Raw genomic sequence first — 19,913 nt, forward strand, 5'->3', positions numbered from 1 at the left:
GCGGCTAAGGAGATTGGCAAGAAGCAGGGATTGGTCTGTTTAGCTATAACAGGTGGAATTAGCAACACACTCACTGCTGCAATGGAGACCAGGCTTGACAGACCCCCATTACACCTTCAGGTTACAACGGTGGCAGTGGCATGGGTGTGCAGGTTATAAACTGGAAACAACTGGATCCCTTTAGGATATCCAGAACCTCTCACCAATATAGCGTGTGTGGTAATTATAGGAATGGCCACGAAAATGCCGGCTGACCACACAGTGATTTCCAGCTGCTTCAATAAAACTTTCAGTATAACAATTGGATGATGAGACCAGTGGAAGAATGAATCAAAACACCATTCAGGAGACAATCTGGTTTACTGATGAGCTGAAAACAGATGAAGGCACTGGAGTCAGAACATACGCAGTACAGCCTAGAGTAGATAGAGCAGTCTCTAGGAAAGCTGACAACAGTATTCTAGGCAGAAGTATTTGTTATCAGAATGTACGCGGAGGAGAATTTGCTCCAGTTGCAGGAGCTTGTGTTGGAAGTGCAGATTATGCTCAGTTGTTGAAACAGACTGAAAAGAAAAATCTTTTGAATATAATTTTTACACTACATATGTGTGGTGCCTGTTCTGCCAGACATGTTACTGCAAGCAAGTAGGTGAATGGACAGTAGGTGCTAAAACTAGCATGCGATAAGTTGAGAATTTGGGTCGGATGGGAAGCATGTCAAGATGGCTGAAGCAATTAAGGTGACTACTCACTTTAAGCGGGAGCCAACTTTCACCATCGAATTATTTCGATGCCAGATAGTGACTGGAGTCAGTCTCTCTTCTGTCATTTTTGTAAGTTCATAACTAGATTGTGCTAAGATTTTTCCTAGCAATGAAGATATCTGAGAACTGGAAGTTCAAATCAATTCAGATTGGAAATAACACAGAGAAACAGAGTAAAAATAAAATGGAACTCCGTTTATTACTAAGTTCATGGAAGTGAGAGGCACTAGCTGAAATCAAGAGTTCCTTTGCCGTCATTTTTCACATGTGTGTCTCATGAATTCCAAGAATTGCAGTTCATTGGAAATTTAATCTACTGATGGGTTCAAATTTCTACCTGCAGATAAAGTGTCTTTTGCAATATACGCACATACTTTCTTGCTCTCATCTTTCACAACTGTAAGAAACTAAAAAACAATAAAAAAAGAGGAATTTCATCTGTTCTTCAAAATGTCATAACACGCTCAGTGTTGAATTCTGGCACAGCACCCCTCAATACATGTACACAGAATAAATGCCATAAACATGTGAATTTTAAGTTTTCCCTCTCTAATGAGTGTTACAAAACGTTTTCAGATTGCAGCCACTTAATGTCAATTTCTTACCACGATATTTTGACTAACAATGAGGCAGCCATCTTTAGCCAAGTTCTCTAGTGAAAATCTCTAAATTTATACCAAAAATTGAAACAGCTGCACATGCACATAGGTCTTGACTGCACGATCACCAGCATTCTTAATTACTGTCCTCTGTCAAATATGGCACTGTCTAAGGGGCACATGCAAATGCATACCAGTATTATTACATACACTTCCTGCAACTAATTTTAGGTTGGATACATATTTAAGAGTAAAATTTGTCTTTGTGAAAAACTTTAACTACTAATTGGATGCCATGGATGCCACGTCTTAACCATATGAAACCCACCATCACAATTAACAAGATTGTCCGGAAAATGCATTTCTACAGATACCTTAATAATTGAATCTCAGAAGGATCTCAGCATGGCCAAGATTTTCACTGTAAACTTTTCCACACTGATGTGGCAGCCTGTGGACTCCAGCCTTCCACAAACCTTTATGTACTTTATCAAGCCGAGAAGAGCACAGGTCTTTGTAGAAGGGAGAATATTAATTTAACATAATATTTCTTTACTATTCTTCACAAATTAAGACAACATGCTGCCTAAATATGGAGTGAAACAACTTTATATTTTCTTTATCGTGTGAGCTGTCATGTTTATTCCTTATTAAACCCATGCTAATCTGATGTTGAAAATAACAAGTTTCTTTGAACACTCACTGTAAGGGTTCCAGCTCCTTTGCAAGGTTGTCTCCACTAGACAACGTGTGCTTGGAGCACCAGCATTTGAAGGCTGCTCATATGTGATGTGTGGTGGCAGCTAAACATCTGTAAACACAAATCTGCATGTGTAGACTTACGGTAAATGGAATGCCCTGATGACCCATCTACTTTCAACTGACAAAAGCTAGACATCTCACTATTACAAGAAGGCTTTTAAGTGCCCTCTCTTCAAAGTATAACAGACTTCCATGGAAGATTCTGAGGAGACAGCAATTCTGCTGCTAGAACTTAATCCAAGAAAAAAATTTACAGTGGAAACATGGAAGAAAGTGCCCGAGTTAAAACAAGTAGAGCATTAACAATGAGCATCCTTCAAATTCTGGTGAACCCATTTATGATGGGGACAGCATTGGAAAGGAGTTGGAACCTAAACAATTTGTGTTCAACGAAAATTAATATTCACCACATCAGATTAGCACTGCTTTAGAAAGGAATACATGTGATGTGTCACAAGATAAAGAGGACAAGGAGCTGTTCAACCAGGGCATGCCTCACTTACATGGGAAACACTTTGTCTAAGTTAGGCAGAAACCTTTTTTGAAATAATAATAATTTATGATAAAATAATTTTCTGGCCTTACAGTGATGTATGTTGTTCTTGGCACTATAAAGGATGATCTGAGTTTGTGGATGGCTTGAGACTACAGAATACCATTGTCAGTTTGGTAAAGCCTATATCCATACCAAATGGACAGTACATGAAAGGTACGTGCAACATTCTCACCGTACTCACCTACCACAGTCCAGTAGGGCTGCCATAGTTGAGCATTGTATCTCTAAGGGACATTGCATGAATTATTTTATCATGAAACTTGGCTATTATGAGATTCTTCTGTTTTTTTCTTATTAATTAAGATCTGTATCAACATATGTTAGGCAGAAGATCTTATTAACTGTGATGGTGATTTTTTTACTTTTTCATAAAGACAATATTTTGTACCTCATACCACACATCTAGCAAGTATTAATTTTTTAGTTTGACTACTTAATTTTAACTCTAAGGGCTTGCAATTTTATTGAGGGCATACATGCAGTAACACTGTTGTGCATGCACCTGCACACCTCAGATGGAGCAATATTCAACACAGGGTGCTAAATTTGATAGGAAGGTGGTTATGCAGCCAAGACCTATGGACATGAGCCACCTCACCAATTTTTTTAATAAATTAGCAAAGTGCACCAGGGCACTCTAATTATTAAAAACTCCTGAAGACAGGTGCCTGTTTGTCAACTGAAATGCTACAGCAAAAAGTTAAACACTGTCTGGCTGCAACCCAAAACTTTATGGTAACCAATTTTGAAATGTTATGATGGAAAGTAAGTTCTCAACTCACCATCACTCAATACCAAGAGTGTTGTTTGATAGTGACTTGTTGAATGAAGCTTATATCGGTTACTAAGATTTTATTCTGCTCCAGATCTCATCATGCAGTTAGCTCAAGAAGGTAACGATACTATCATCACTGTAGGTAGATTAGGATTAGTTGGAACAAAAATGAAGACAGGTAAAATGTGATGCACATGTAATGTAGCAGAAGGAGGATATTCAGTGTCTGGAAGGCATACAGGATCATTTGGAGCACACACAGAGAATGACATAGCTATGATGAAACCACTTCAAATACCATATTTATATTGTTTGCAACACAATTTAGTTGAATGCAGAACATTCAAACAGCAAAGGAAGTTTTTTTTACATATTGGCTTTACTATGCAGCAAACCACTGACAGCATTAACACACTTGGATCTGAACTCACTGGGGATCACATAAGTTACTACCCTTTCTTGCAGTACCTGGAAAATCTTCTCACAAAGACACATGGTATTAATTAGAGCAATGTGGTGCTGATTTGTGTATAGAACCTTGTTTTAAAATCTACCATGAGAAAAAATGTAAATATAAAACAAAACATCGCGATCGCTGCCCACCGTGAGATTGAATGCCACATGGTGGCAGTGCACTTTGGGCATATGACAAGGCAAGGAAAGTACATACATGGAGCAGAGATGAATGAAGAATCATTCTACCAATGATACATGCCACAAATGGGGAATTCTACTGACATAAATGACTTTACATAGGACAGATTATTAGTGCTCAGCATCTGAGAGTGACCATCTTGGAAGGTGAAGCTTGTCAGTTAAGCATGTGCTACTGTCACAAGCATCTATGGCAAGTGGCTGGAGGATGGCCCAATCTTGAATAGGCAACAAGGTGTTGGATGTCCATGCCTTATCACTGAATGTGGATGTCGGAGGCTTGCCCTCTCTATAAAGAAGTCTAGGTGACAATCTGTGGCAGATCTCACAAGCAAGTACACTTCTGGTGCAGGCACAAATGTGTCGAAATACACCATTCAGTGAACACTGCTGAACAAGGGTCTTCACAGCAGATGACCTCTATTCATTCTTATGTTGACCCAATGAAATCATCAATTACGATTGCAGTGTGCACAGAGACTGGACTGGACTGTGGATCAATGGAAATATGTCGTATTGTCGGATGAATCACATTTCTTGTTACACCACGTCTATGGTTGTGTCTGGATAGGTCGTCATTTAAATGCCATCATTCAGGTGAACGGCTAAAGATATGCTGTCGTTCAGGGGAACAGCTGTGGACATGCCATCATTCAGGTGAACGGCTGCAGGTACGCAGTGTTGCAGGTGTACAGTAGCTCTAAATATGCTTTGTGGCAAGGGCACAGGCTGGTGGGTGCATTCACTTTAGTTTCCATGGACTTGTGATAGTATTCAAAGGCACCATGAAAGCTGCAGACTACGTGGAAAGTATTGTGGACCACTTTCTTTGTGTCATGCTTGGTGTCTTTCCCAACAGCAATGGCATCTCCCAGCAGGATATGTTTCCATGTCAAAAAGTCAGAATCGTGTAACAGTGGTTTGAGGAACACAATAGCAAACTCATCTTGAGGTCTTGACCATGATGGAAGTCACCTGATCTGAACAAGATGGAAAACACGTGGAATGCTGTCAGGCACCAGCTCTGCATGCACAAATCACCAGTGCATAATTTACAGGACCTGTGTACATGCATCTGGTGCCACATACATCCAGAAACCTATGAAGGTCTTGTTGGGTCCATGACATACTGAACTGCTGCTGTATTATGCTACAAAGGCAGACCAACATGCTATTACAGAGGTGGTCATAATGTTTCAGTTCATCAGTGTAATGCTATACAAGAATTGACAAAGCATAGTGTGAGTCTGTAGAAACAAGATGCTTGTATTTAAAAATATGTTTTCTGAACTTTCTTCTACAATATGAATCCCAGTTTTGTCATGGATGATTCTCTGAAGGCTCATTTGGCAAAATATGAACAATTGACACAATAAAAAAATCTCTGAATACTGTTAAAATTGTCCATATTCAACAGCCCAATAAATAGACAGGCCTGGAAATGAGAGAGAAGGACGTTTATATATCTGATCATATTGTTCAGGATGTATAAGGTTAGTGAGTAAAACAACAGTTTGTAACATTTAACACAGACACTATGGAAGTCCTAATCTTCAGCACCTAGCTTACTTTAAGTTTCTGAGACTCTAGACAGCTTATCTATATAAATTTCAATGGCCTCATCATCAGCTGGTTGTTCACTAGTATCCTCCGTATCCAACACACTGCCATTTCCATCCTGAATTATGATCCCAAAAAGAAAAATATTATTGTTACGCAGCTGCCATTTACTGTTTATATGGACACATGCCACTTAATTTTTGCTAAAGAATACTTTAAAAAATAATATTTGCAATATCCATATCTAGAATGAATATTTTCATAATTCACCACATACAGATCAGAACTTCATCATCGTAAAACGCTGTGCTCATTGCTGAGCGTCGTGACCCCATGCACCAAGTGTCTCCATCCTGGACAGTTGCCTGCTGAAGAGGTAGACCAGAGATGATCTTGATTTGATCCCTCCATCTGCTCGCTGCTCTTCCTCTTGGTCTCGTGCCCTAGATCTTTCCTTGCAAGACTATTTTCTCTACATTTTCTCCATCTCTTCTCACAATATGGCCAAAGAACTGGAGAATTTCTTTTGGTGACTTGAAAAGAAAGGCGACTGGAGATATCAAGTTGTTCAATAATGGGCACATTTGTCCTTTTGGTCCATTTTATGCGTAGCATCCTATGCCAGCACCAAAGCTCAAACGCTTCAATGCGGTGTTTGTCTCTGGCCTCGAGTGTCCATGTTTCGCAACCATAAAAGAAGACAGAAAACACGAGAGTTTCAACTAGCCGGATCTTTGTGCTATTTGCTATTGCTCTGCTCTGCCAGATCTTGGTGAGCTGCTTCAGAGCTACTCACCCTACCGTGATATGTCTTCTTATCTCATCTTCACAACTTTCCGTGCTACAGATGGTTGACACAAGATAGATGAAGGAATCCACGACTTCCAGTTCCTGTAATCGACCTGTGTGCTGGATCTGTTGTTCTCGATCAGTTGTTACGAGTTAAGACTTGCTGAGGTTGATGTCTAATCCATATGCTAGACTAATGTACTTTATTCTTGTTAGTAGCTCAGCAAGTTCATCTCTGCTGTTGACTAAAAGCACAGTGTCATCAGCAAAGTGGAGGTTGTTGATAGTTCTCCCACCAATTAAGATGCCTTTGGTCCCACCATCAAGAGCTTTCCTAATGACATGTTCTGCATAGATGTTGTACAGTTGTGGGGATAGGACACAACCCTGTCTCACACCTTTTGATACTCTGAAGGAATCAGATGTGCCAGTACTTGTCTTTACAGCTGTGAAGTGATTATTGTATAGACTTTTGATCAATGCTATCAAGAAGGGTGGGACACCTAACTCTGCAAGCACCTGCCACAACTTTTCCCAGACAACACAGTCAAAGGCTTTCCTATAGCCACGGGAGCAGATGGAAACAGGAACACAGAACTCTCACGATTTTTCTGTTATTTGTTTTATGTTGGGGATCTGTTCACGAGTTCATTGCCCTTCAACAAAAACTGCTTGTTCTGTGGATATGTGAGGCTGAATGTAGAGCAAAATTTTACTTGCGTGAGATATGAGGGCAATAGTTCGGTGGTTGGAGCAGTTCCTGATAGATCCTTTCTTGTGTAAGGATATGAAGAGAGACTTTGACCAGTCATCCGGCCACTCCCCATTTTCCCATATTCTGTTACACAGTTAATGCAGCACATCAATACCTTCCCGTCCCACTTCTTTGATCATTTCTCCAGATATACCATCTACACTAGGGGCTTTATAATTCTTCAAATGTTGAATTGCATTCTCTATTTCACTGAGTAAAATTGTAGGTTCCAAAGTAAGTTGCTCAACTGCTTGATTGTCCGTACTGTTGTTAATTCCAGAGTACAGCTTTTCACAGTAATGTTTAAGCTCACAACAACATAGTCCTTGTCTCCAATTGGGTTACACTTCTCGTCATCTACCACCCATGTACAAGGATTATTTTCACCGGTGATGCTGCTGATTTTCTTGAAGAGATCACGTACCTGATTGTGATTATGATGCTGTTCTATTTCATTACAGATACTGTTAATGAAATGTGCTTCGTCCTTTTTACAATTCCATTGTATTACTCTGCACAGGTTCCTTATCTTTCTTGATCCTGGGTAGTGTGGATACCAGTTTTCCTCAGATGGGTTCTCTCTTCTCACCTTGAACTTATGATTGTAAAAAAGCATTTACCTACGCCGTAAATCATGGTTCTCTCTTTCATGTTACAGTTGTTTGGAAGCTCACATTTATTTTACAGAAACACATTTTGAACTACTCTTGATAATTTATTTTTCAGTTTTCCACTGTACATAAAAGTTACAGATTCACATAAACATAAATTAAACACTATTTTTGTAATTCACAGAATGATAACACAATTAACAGGTTTTATGAGATAAATTTTTTTATCATTCCAACAATATGTGATAACTTGAGCTAAACAGATATTTCTAGTTTGTGACACATAAGTGACTTCCGTAACGGAAGAGCAAGAAAGGGTTGAGTTTGAGTGAGATATCCAGTACATATTTATATACTACATCCTTGTAAGATTAATGTTTCCCATTTCCTGTCTACTAAACAAACACTGCACCCTCCCCCCCCCCCCTTTTTTTTTAGCAGCTACTGTACAGAAGTGTGTCTCTAAAGCAGTCGAGTTTCATATTTTTCTCCTCTTTGGAACATTTAACACAGAAATCACTTAGTTCTTTATCACAAATAACTACCTTTACTCAACGTCTGTAAAACAACGAGACTGATGCAACACTTACCAGCAAGTGTTTATGAACTAAAATGATGTCTCACTTTTCAGAACTTCATTCTGAATCTGTTCCAGTACAAGGCAAGTGGAAGGAGACTATTTCTCCTCTGCAATTTGGCATCAAATACATCAAAATGAAGTAGTCTCAATTTCTCTAGGTATTGACCAACAGGTACACCAGGCAAAAATATCCTGAAGGCAGGTTCTGGAAGATTGGTTTTAATAGAATGAGCCTGCAAGAGAAAAAAATGATATTATACAGAAAAAGTTCAAAACTGACAGCTGCTAAAATTGGGTGGAACTGTTGTGCAGTAAGTAAAACAGGTAAGTATATAAGGTGGCCAGATACACTAAAACTATAAGGCTGGCTGCAGTGTTACATCACAATTATTGATTCTGCTCCTAACAAGTGGCTTGGTCGTGTTTCTGCACCTATGAAAAACCTTTAGATAATAACAGAAATAACTGAATATGCAGAATGCAATATCAATTAAATACTACCAAAAATCATCTGCCCTGTGATCATAATTTATTGACACACAAGACCTCCGTAAATATAGTCTTCATGAGCTAGATCCTTGTATGACATGTGCACACCTTCTTATGGCAGAGAGACCTTTTTTTGCCACCCATTATGGCAACTGTCTCTGACTGTAACCTTAGATCTGCATCTCACCTTCTGCTAGAACATTCTTAAGAGTGTTTTCATCATCATCTGCATTAGAAATTAGCAAATACTTTCCCAATGGTTTTGACTTGGCTCTATTTCCTACAGCATTTTTCCTACATGATTTATGAAAATAATAGAAAATCTAAACCTGGCAGCTGGGTGGAGATTTGATGCATAGTCCTCCTGACCATGACTCCAGTACATTACCCACTGAACACACTATTCAGCTACACTTAAGTTGTGCCCTTGAAGATTTCTGTGAAAACTGCATGGCATGGTGTCCAAATCCTAGGTAGCTAAATAACAGTTATTAGTACCATGAATGATCTGATTAACACGTACAGTTTACAGTGGGCTTTTTATTTCTATAAAAAGATCACCCAGGCCTTTAGTGATAAATGCTCTACTTTTTCAAAAACACTTTTAACAATTACAACATTGCATACAGTTTATTGAGTCCTCTGTGAGCTTTGTTAAACAACTGAAATGTTCACACAAATGTGTTTCCGTACTTGCAGAAAACTTCACACGAACTATCCTCTTACCATTCAATATGATCCTTGTTTTATAACCCCACAGCAGCATCTTTACTAAGATTATGAAAGACAGATACATAAGAGGATGATAATTGTATGGTCTGTAACTTTATGCTTTATATTGCTGTGTAATGGATATTCCATATATTTCACAGTGATCTACTGGATAAAAATGCATCAGCTACAGCTATCTATTACCTACACCTATAAATCACAAATCACTTTAAATGAATGGCAGTGGTTACTACACACTGTACCCCATATTAATGTTTATTCCTATTCGATTCACAAGTGGTGCATGGTGTAAGGAGCACTTAACCCTTTGACTGTCAGAGGCGCACCACCTGCGCGAAGTGCCTGTTTCTTAAGCCGCCGCTGGGGCCGGAGATGCCTGCACTGCCTTACCCGCCCTGTGCTGAATATTTCTGGAATGGCTATGACTCCAGGCGAAGCACTGTGCTCTCTCACGGCTGATACTGGGTAAATGCTCTCACTACATAGTTTCTCTGCAGAATCAAACTGAATCTATTTTTCCATCACTAAGAATTATATCTTGCTTGTAGTTTATTTTACACGATTTTTGTAGCTTATGCCAAAAGCTACATGATTCGTTAGATTTACCTCAATAGTTTACATTCTTTCTTCCATACCTGTTTACAACATCTGTACTAACTCAGCATCGAATAAAATAAGCCATAGATTACAGATAACTGTACATTGTTTTTGTTGTTCAAAACATCATATTACATTGTTTATAGGAGAAAGCGACATACAGATCATCATTCATATCGCTTTACATCAGAATTTACTGTGAGCAACAGTAAGAACAATTATACTTCACTTCATTAGGTTGGTTGGTTTGTGGGATTAAAGGAACCAGACTGCTACGGTCATCGGTCCCTTTTCCAAATACTAAAAACAACCACAGAGAATAAAAACGATCAACAGAATAGATGACAGACGACACAGAACAAGAGAAACTTAGACAAAGACCAGACAAGATGAACTAAAATCACTCAGAGTGTGACAGTGGTTGGCCGACCATAGAAACAAAAAAGGAAAAGCCAACCACCGAGAAACACATTAAAAAATCAGACTAAAACCGTAGGCCATAGGCCAGAATCAACACAAAAAGACACACACTTACATTAAGGGATAAAAGCCCCCTGCCCGAATAAAACGCAAAACTAAGTCCGCTATGGCAGAGTCGTCAGTTAAAAGGGCAGGTAGCGTATCAGGCAGCGCAAACATCTGCCTGAGACAGTTAAAAGGGCGCACTCCAACAGAATATGGACCACCGTTAAGGGCGCCCCACAACGACAAAGAGGTGGGTCTTCACGACACAGTAAATAACTGTGTGTCAGTCGGGTGCGCCCATTGCTGAGCCGACAAAGGACGACTGAGTCCCTGCGGTTGGCTCGCATGGATGACCGCCACACAGTCGTCGTCTCCTTTATGGCACGGAGTTTATTGGGCGTGGTCCGATCGCGCCATTCAGCGTCCCAAAGCGCAAAAACTTTTCAGTGGAGGACTGCTCGCAAATCAGTTTCTGGGAGGCCAACGTCCAGATATGGTTTACTGATGGCCTCTTTCGCCAGGCGGTCAACATTTTCATTGCTGGGTATCCCAAAATGGCCCGGGGTCCACACAAAGACCACAGTGCACGAGCAAGAGTATGCAGGGACTCCTGGATAGCCATCACCAGACGAGAACGAGGGAAACACTGGTCGATAGCTCGTAAGCCACTCAGGGAATCGCTACAGATAACGAAGGACTCACCTGAGCAGGAGCGGATATACTCTAGGGCTCGAAAGATGGCGACCAGCTCAGCAGTGTAAACGCTGCAGCCAGCTGGCAATGAATGTTGTTCATAGTGGTCCCCTAGAGTCACAGCATAACCGACACGACCAGCAACCATCGAGCTGTCAGTGTAAACAATGCCAGAGCCCTGATACGTTGCGAGGATGGAAAGAAAGCGGCGGCGGAAGGCCTCCGGAGGGACTGAGTCCTTTGGGCCCTGTGCCAATTCCAGCCGAAGGCAAGGGCGATGCACACACCATGGGTGTGTACGCAGAGGTGCCCGGTAAGGAGGCGGAAGAGGTAAAACCCCAAGCCCAGACAGAAAAGCTCTGATGCGGACCGCGATCGTACATCCAGCCCGGGGCCGACGTCCTGGCAGATGGACGTGCGACTGTGGGAATAGTAGACGATAGTTGGGATGCCCGGGCATGCTGCAAACATGCATAGCATAAACGGCCAGCAAACATTGGCGCTGTAACCGCAGTGGAGGGTCACCTCCCTCCACTAGTATGCTGTCCACAGGGCTGGTACGGAAAGCACCAGTGGCAAGGCGTATCCCGCTGTGGAGGATTGGGTCCAGCACCCGCAACGCAGACGGGGATGCTGAGCCATAAGCCAGGCTCCCATAATCCAGACGGGACTGGATTAACGTCTGGTAGAGCCGTAACAGGGTAGATCGGTCGGCGCCCCAGCTGGTGTGGCTCAAGCATCGCAGAGCATTAAGATGCCGCCAACACTTCTGTTTAAGCTGCCGAATATGAGGCAGCCAAGTCAACCGGGCATCAAATACCACACCCAAAAACCTATGTGACTCTACCACAGCAAGAAGTTCGCCGTCAAGATAAAGCCGCGGCTCCGGGTGAACAGTGCGTCGCCGGCAGAAATGCATAACGCAGGTCTTGGCTGCCGAAAACTGGAACCCATGAGTGACAGCCCAAGACTGTGCCTTACGGATAGCGCCCCGTATCTGACGTTCAGCAGCTGCAATGCCAATAGAGCTATAGTAAAGGCAGAAGTCATCAGCATACAGGGAAGTGGAGACAGAATTTCCCACCACTGCAGCGAGCCCGTTTTTTGCAATTAAAAACAGGCAGACACTGAGGACAGATCCCTGTGGTACCCCGTTCTACTGGACTCGGGAGGAACTATGGGAGGTCGCGACTTGCACGCGGAAGGTACGATACGACAGAAAATTTTGGATAAAGATCGGCAGAGGGCCCCGAAGACCCCATCCATGAAGTGTAGAAAGGATGTGATGACGCCACGTCGCATCGTACGCCTTCTGCATGTCGAAAAAGACAGCGACCAGGTGCTGACGGCGGGCAAAGGCAGTACGGATGGCCGACTCCAGGCTCACCAGATTGTCGGCGACGGAGCGGCCTTTATGGAACCCACCCTGAGACGGAGCCAGAAGGCCCAGAGACTCCAGTACCCAATTCAAGTGCCGGCTCACCATCCGTTCAAGCAACTTGCAAAGAACGTTGGTGAGGCTAATGGGACGGTAGCTGTCCACCTCCAAAGGGTTCTTGCCTGGTTTCAGAATGGGGATAACAATACTTTCCCGCCATTGCGACGGAAACTCACCCTCGACCCAAATAGGTCGAGAAGCCGTCGCTGGCAGTCCACTGAAAGGTGTTTCAGCATCTGACAGTAGATGCTATCTGGCCCAGGAGCGGTATCAGGACAAGCGGTGAGGGCACTGTGAAATTCCCACTCACTGAATGGAACATTGTTGGATTCAAGATGGTGGGTGCGAAAAGAAAGGCGCCGATGTTCCATCCGCTATTTAATGGAGCGGAAGGCCAGTGGGTAATTGGAAGAAGCAGAACTCAGAGCAAAATGCTCTGCCAAGCAGTTGGCAATTTCGTTGGAGTCTGTACAAACTGCTCCATTCAGTGAGAGCGCAGGGACGCTGACAGGGGTCCGATAGCCATAGAGGCGTCGGATCTTGGCCCAGACCTGTGATGGAGAGACATGGAGGCCAATGGTGGAAACATACCGCTCCCAGCACTCCTGCTTGCGTTGGCGGATACGGCGGTGGGCCCGCGCACGCAGCCGTTTGAAGGTGATGAGGTATTCAATGGAGGGATGTCGCTTGTGACGCTGTAGCGCCCGCCGGCAATCTTTAATCGCCTCAGCGATCTCAGGCGACCACCAAGGCACAGTCCTCCTCCGAGGGGACCCAGAAGAACGGGGAATGGGAGATTCTGTGGCAGTAACAATGCCGGTGGTGACCGAGTGTACCACCGCATCCATGGCGTCATTAGAGAGAGGCTCAATAGCGGCAATGGAGGAGAAAAACTCCCAGTCAGCCTTATTCATAGCCCATCTGCTAGGGGGCCCAGAAGAGTGACACTGTGGCAGTGACAGAAAGATCGGAAAGTGGTCACTACCACACAGGTCGTCATGCACTCTCCATTGGACAGAAGGTAAGAGGTTAGGGCTGCAGATCAAAAGGTCGATGGCGGAGTAGGTGCCATGCACCACGCTGAAGTGAGTGACGGCACTATCATTTAAAATGGAAAGATCGAGCTGTGCCAATAAATGCTCAATTGTGGCACCTCGACCTGTTGCCACTGACCCACCCCACAGAGGATTATGGGCGTTGAAGTTGCCCAGTAACAAGAAAGGTGGCGGCAACTGGGCTGTCAGCGCAGCCAGGACATGCTGTGGGACATCACCATCCGGTGGAAGGTAAAGACTGCAAACGGTAACAGCCTGTGGCGTCCACACCCGAACAGTGACTGCCTCTAAAGGTGTTCGTAGAGGGACAGACTCACTGTGCAGAGAGTGAGGGACATAGAGGCAGACACCACCAGACACCCTTTCATAAGCTGCCCGGTTCTTATAATAACCCCAATAGCCACGGAGGGCGGGGGTTCGCATTGCTGGAAACCAAGTTTCATGAAGAGCAATGCAGAAGAAAGGGTGAAGGCTGATAAGTTGTCGGAGCTCAGCTAGATGGTGGAAGAAACCACTGCAGTTCCACTGGAGGATGATATTGTCCATGGCTGAGAAAGGCGTGAAGGGACTGGGAAGGCAATTTACGCCACTTGTTCACTCGCTGCCACCGATTAAGTATCTGCGCGAGTGACATCCATGGCGTCTGAGGGACCGGCGAGATCCGGGTCTTCAGCAGACGCCAGAATCTCGACCTCGTCCTCAGACACTGAGCTTGTAGGAAGCTGTGGGACGGGTGCCACCGCAATGTCGGGATTCTTGGGTACCTTTTTCTTTTTCGGCTTATCTCGCTGTGCCTTCAGTGGTTCAGGCTCGGAGGGCTTCACTGGGTCAGTCTCAGGGACGGACGACAACTGTGAGGCCCTACGACCAGGGACCAGTGGTTGTTTGAGCCACTTGCGAGTGTCCACTTTAGTATCGGTCGGAACTTGCGAAGGGTGGTCCCCAAGGGACCCCTTCTTGGCGAGAGGAGCCGAAGAAGTCTTATGCTTCTCCGGCTGGGAAGGGGGAACTGATGTCCCCGATGGTTGGGGGTGGGGGGGGGGGGCGTTGTACCTGAAGTAGAAGGAGCAGGAGCAACAGGGAGTGAAGTGCCCCCCCACCATCAAGGCGGCAGCTGTGGTTCTCTGGCTCTGAGAGCTAACAGTGTGTTGTGCGGCCATGGGAACTGTAACAGGAGCGACAGTGGCGGCATAAGTGGACGTCATGCGTACTGGACGCAGTCGTTCAAACTTATGCTTAGCCTCAGTGTAGGTCAGCCTATCCAAGTTCTTGTATTTCATTATTTTCCGCTCCTTCTGGAGAATCTTACAGTCCGGCGAGTAAGGGGGATGGTGCTCACCGCAGTTGACACAGATGGGAGGCGGGGCACATGGAGTATCAGGATGGGATGGTCGACCACAATCGCGACAGATGAGGGTGGAAGCACAGCGAGAAGACATATGGCCGAACTTCCAACACTTGAAGCACTGCATTGGGGAGGGACATAGGGTTTGACATCACAACGGTAGACCATCACCTTGACATTCTCAGGTAACGTGTCACCCTCGAAGGCCAAGATGAAGGCACCGGTGGCAACTTTATGATCCCTCGGACCCCGGTGGACGCGCCTGACGAAATGGACACCTCGTCGCTCTAAGTTGGCGCACAGCTCGTCATCGAACTGTAAAATGAGATCTCTGTGAAAAATAATGCCCTGGACCATATTTAAGCTTTTATGCGGTGTGATAGTAACAGAAACATCCCCCAGCTTCGTACAAGTGAGCAAGGCTCGTGACTGGGCAGAGGATGCTGTTTTTATTCAGACTGACCCTGACCGCATTTTGGACAAGCCCTCCACCTCCCCAAAATTGTCCTCTAAATGTTCGACAAAGAACTGGGGCTTCACAGACACAAATGATTCCCCGTCAGCTCTGGTACAGACGAGATACCAGGGCGAGTACCTTTCGCTGTCATTCATAGCCTTTCGTTCCTCCCATGGTGTGGCCAGCGAGGGAAACAATTTGGGGTCATACACATTAGCCTTAAAGTGAGCTTTCGAACACTTAGAGACTGCTGGCAGCTGGCCGCCAGCGAGAGATGATGTACCACGCTTCATTGCGGGTTATCTGCCCTGATGCCACCTACTCCAACCAAGGGCCCTCCCCACAGGCGCCACCCAGCCGCAGCAATAGCCACCTGGCAGGATGGCCATTGCCGGGAGTCCTGATGCCCCAGGGAGACGGGCATCTACTCCTTGGCATACGTGGGGAGTTAACGGCGCAGGCATCAGTAGAGCAATCCCTGTGTTGTCAGGGGGCTACAACCAACAGGGTACATGGCGGCCCCACCACAACGGACTGGCTACCGTGCTGGATGCTAGGTGACATGTAGTCCATTGTCGCCATCAGTGCAGAAAGTGGCACTGCACATTGCATGGCAGAAGCTGCATGCAGAAACATATCCATGCCCAAGAGATGGAGAGCAGGCAGGACTGCAATGCAACAACGAATAAGCTGGCGAAAGATCTCAACGCAAGATGGACACAATGCACCAAGTAAGGCGCCCTTCCCCAATCGGCTCGCTCTTCGGAATAATTTTGAGATATGGAGGTCAAACCTAACAGGGGACCATCACATAAGGCCGAAACGTTTGAGACTCCTTTTAGTCACCTCTTACGACAGGCAGGAATACCGCGGGCCTATTCTTACCCCCGAACCCGCAGGGGGGTTCACTTCATTAAATTTGTTTTGTGATGTGTTTGGAAATTTCACATGGCCTACTATTTGTTTCTGAGAGTACAACAAATTGAGTGCTTTGTCATCTGCCATCAGATTCTTTACCTGTAATAGGTACACTGTGTAAAGTGTTCCACCCAGGCACAGATGCAGCTGTCCTTTGCAGATGGTAATCAAATGTGTTACGATTTGGAATTGCCAGAAATGACTGATCGTCTGCCACAGATATTTTTTCTTGTGCTCTACTTTTAACTGTTGCACATAAGCACTCAATAGATTTTCTGACATTTGAAAGCTGTGAAATCACTATCTTTTATTAGCACATTAAATTCACTTATAGAGAAGATTGAAAGCTATGAACTGTAAATGTAGGAGTTCCTTTTACACTTTGTGAATGTATTTTCCATCCCTCTTTTTGATCTGGACTTTGGACCAGCACTGGCAAACATAAATTATATTTCTATTTTGTTTTTTGCTTTTCTGTAATTTTTTTTTGTTCTCCGTGTTTTTTTTTCTGATAGCATTGTTGTATTCATTCTGTGCTGTGATTAGTAATTCATTTTTGTGTGGCAATTTTCAAAACAGTGTACGACAGACAATGGTACCTTGCAAGTTTTATATTCGTATCTGCTTTCTTGATGCACTTTCTGTTTCCAGCAAATAATGCATCTACAGGTTAGGATAGTTTTCTTCGAATGATCACTTGTTGGAACATCTGGAAAATGCCTTCCCACAAACCTTGGAGAATTATCATCAGAACACCTTCCCTTGCCCACTTTCCTGCGCTCTGGTGCACGCATTTCCATAAGTTCCCTTACCAGCGAAACTCTGCTATTGTCATTTTATGACCTGTTAGTGACCTCTGTAGGATATGAGTGTTCAAAACTCTCAGATTGAGAGTGTGAAACATGAACTTCTCACACCACTTCATTGTTTTTTGTATACAATCGACAGAGCTAAGCAGCATATCAGAACTATCAACTGCTCCCATATTCAAGTTAAAATCTGCAACACTTTGTGGTTTCTTAATTTTCTCTCCAACAGTCCTGGCAGGCTTTCCTGTGTCAACCATTTCTGTGATGTTACATGTGATCAACATCTACACCTCCCTTTTGTCACATCACTTTATAGCAAGCATTGTATTAGTGCACATAAATTGAATATTTCCTCATTTCAGTTGTTGATAATTCTTCTGGGTTATAAGGCCGTGGTCCATGGAATTCTTCAATTCCTAACATTTTGTCCAACGTAGTATTGGACGAAACGTTAGGAATTAAAGAATTCCATGGACCACGGCCTTATAACCCGGAAGAATTATCAACAACAGTACCATCCGGTCGTGAAAGCCTTCATTGTATTCCTCGTTTCAGTTTCTTCTGAAGTTTCGGCATGTCGCATCTGTTCTTACGGACAGCTCCATATGCATTTGCCCCATGACTATGAAGCCAGGAAAATAAGTCTGGGCTTGAGTACCAATTATCGAAGTAGAGGATCTGTCCACGTTCTAAACAGTGCTCTATTAGTGTAGTCACTATGTCACCACTTTTCCCCAAATTGTGGAACTCTGTTTCTGTGGATGTCCCTGTATAAACAATGAAATCTAAGACATAGCCAGTCTCACAATAACATAACACAAATGTTTTTATTCCAAATCTACTCTGTTTTGGTGGAATGAATTGTCATTTAGCTGCAGTGTAAATGAATTGTTAGGTCCTGTGACTCTGCCATGCCAATAGTAAAATAGCTACACTGCATGCCAAAATTACAGATAGATGTGCTGTTGGTTGACGGGAAAACAGCAATCTGAAAAAGCGCCTATGTTCAATAGTCGCTGGCATTTGCGAACGCACACGGTTTGGTGCAGCGTTGCACACATTCCCCGAAACACGGTGGTACCAGCAGATGTCCTTCTGTGCGTCAGGTGAAGGCGTAGGCGAGCAGGGTGCGGACGTGCTGTGGGAGCGTCTTCTGTATCTTGGCCAGCTGCAACGTTCACCGACACTGCAACATGCTACCAGCTGAATAATCTGTTATGTCAGTTGATCAACCTTCACCTCTAATGCATCGTACACAGCTCGCTCTACTGTGGTGGCTGTACCCGTGCACTGCATGGCTGATACTGTAATAGGCGCGGGTGAGACAGCATCCAGCACTTTGTCAGCCAATTCTGCCACGGTGTCTAACGATATCTCCGACTGCGTCGTGATAATTGCCTTGATAGATGGAGGTAAGCAACTGCCCCAGATTGTACACAGCAGATGATCAGGTACGGTACCAGCATCAGTTTTACTTCTAAGATGCTGCAGATACTGTGACAGTCTTCGGTCTCCAATGTCTTCTTGGGTTAGTACCTAATGGAAATCACGTCGGGGTCACCACTTTAGCTGCAGTGTAAATGAATTAGGCCCTGCGACTCTGCCATGCCATTAGTAAAACAGCTACAATGCACACCAAAATGTCCTATAGATGTGCTTTCAGCTGACCGGAGAACAGCAGTCTGACGAAGTGCCTATGTTCAACTGCTGCTGGCATTTGGGAACGCACATGGTTTGGTGCAGCTTGTGCATGTTCCCTGATGCTTGTGGTGCCAGTACACTTCCTTCTGTGCATCAGGATCCCACTTCCGACACCAGAGTCACAGCATCTAATTCATTTACACTGCAGCTAAAGTGATGATCCTGACGTGATCTGGCCTGCCTGTGTGTACGTAACACCAGTAAAGAATGAATGAGACTCAAGTGGCTGCTAACCCGGCAGTATCTAGACTAGTTGTGGGGCTATCATCGTTCTGGCCACAAAACCCGATGCTGTGGTTTGCCCAGTAGAGGCAAATTTTATTTATTCAGGCATTACCACAGACACATCTAAATTTGCATTGGTGGTGAGCCAATTGGAGCAGCAATATGTGGCAGAAGTGCAAGATATCATCATTGCACCACCTGAAAGGAGTGCATACAAATGGTTGAAGATGGAACTGATCCGCCGCTTATCTGCATCACAAGAAGAGCGCTTCTATCAGGTACTAACTCAAGAAGATACCGGTGACCGAAGACTATCATAGTCTCTGCGGCATCTTAGAAGTAAAATTGACACTGGTACCATAGCCGATCACCTGCTGCATACAATCTGAAGCAGTCGCTTACTTCCATGCAGTCAGAGATGTCATTAGACGTTGTGGCAGAATTGGCCGACAAGGTGCTAGATGCTGTCTCACCTGCGCCTATGACGGTATTGGCCGTGCGGTGTGCGAGTATAGCCACTATGATAATGCGAGCTGCATATGATGCATTAGTGGTGAAGGTTGATCAACTGATGCAACAGATTAG

At 44.2% G+C, this 19,913-nt stretch overlaps 1 protein-coding gene across 4 annotated transcripts in view; it reads right to left on the reverse strand.

Annotated features, from left to right (window-relative positions):
• LOC126236479 (NADH dehydrogenase (ubiquinone) complex I, assembly factor 6) overlaps nucleotides 1-19,913 on the reverse strand; it is an 81,551-nt gene that overhangs the window by 20,767 nt on the left and 40,871 nt on the right. For 3 of the 4 annotated variants that reach the window (XR_007544921.1, XM_049945819.1, XM_049945820.1), the window contains exon 5: nucleotides 8,415-8,637. Coding sequence is in view for 3 of the 4 variants with exons in the window: in XM_049945819.1 (XP_049801776.1) it covers nucleotides 8,452-8,637 (186 nt within the window). In the remaining variant the exon portion in view is untranslated. Of the gene's footprint in view, nucleotides 1-7,915; nucleotides 8,638-19,913 lie in introns of those variants that run through there. The other variant, XM_049945818.1, reaches the window with a different exon arrangement.

The sequence above is a fragment of the Schistocerca nitens genome, chromosome 2, assembly GCF_023898315.1.
Source record: "Schistocerca nitens isolate TAMUIC-IGC-003100 chromosome 2, iqSchNite1.1, whole genome shotgun sequence".
Taxonomy (NCBI): Eukaryota; Metazoa; Arthropoda; class Insecta; order Orthoptera; family Acrididae; genus Schistocerca; species Schistocerca nitens.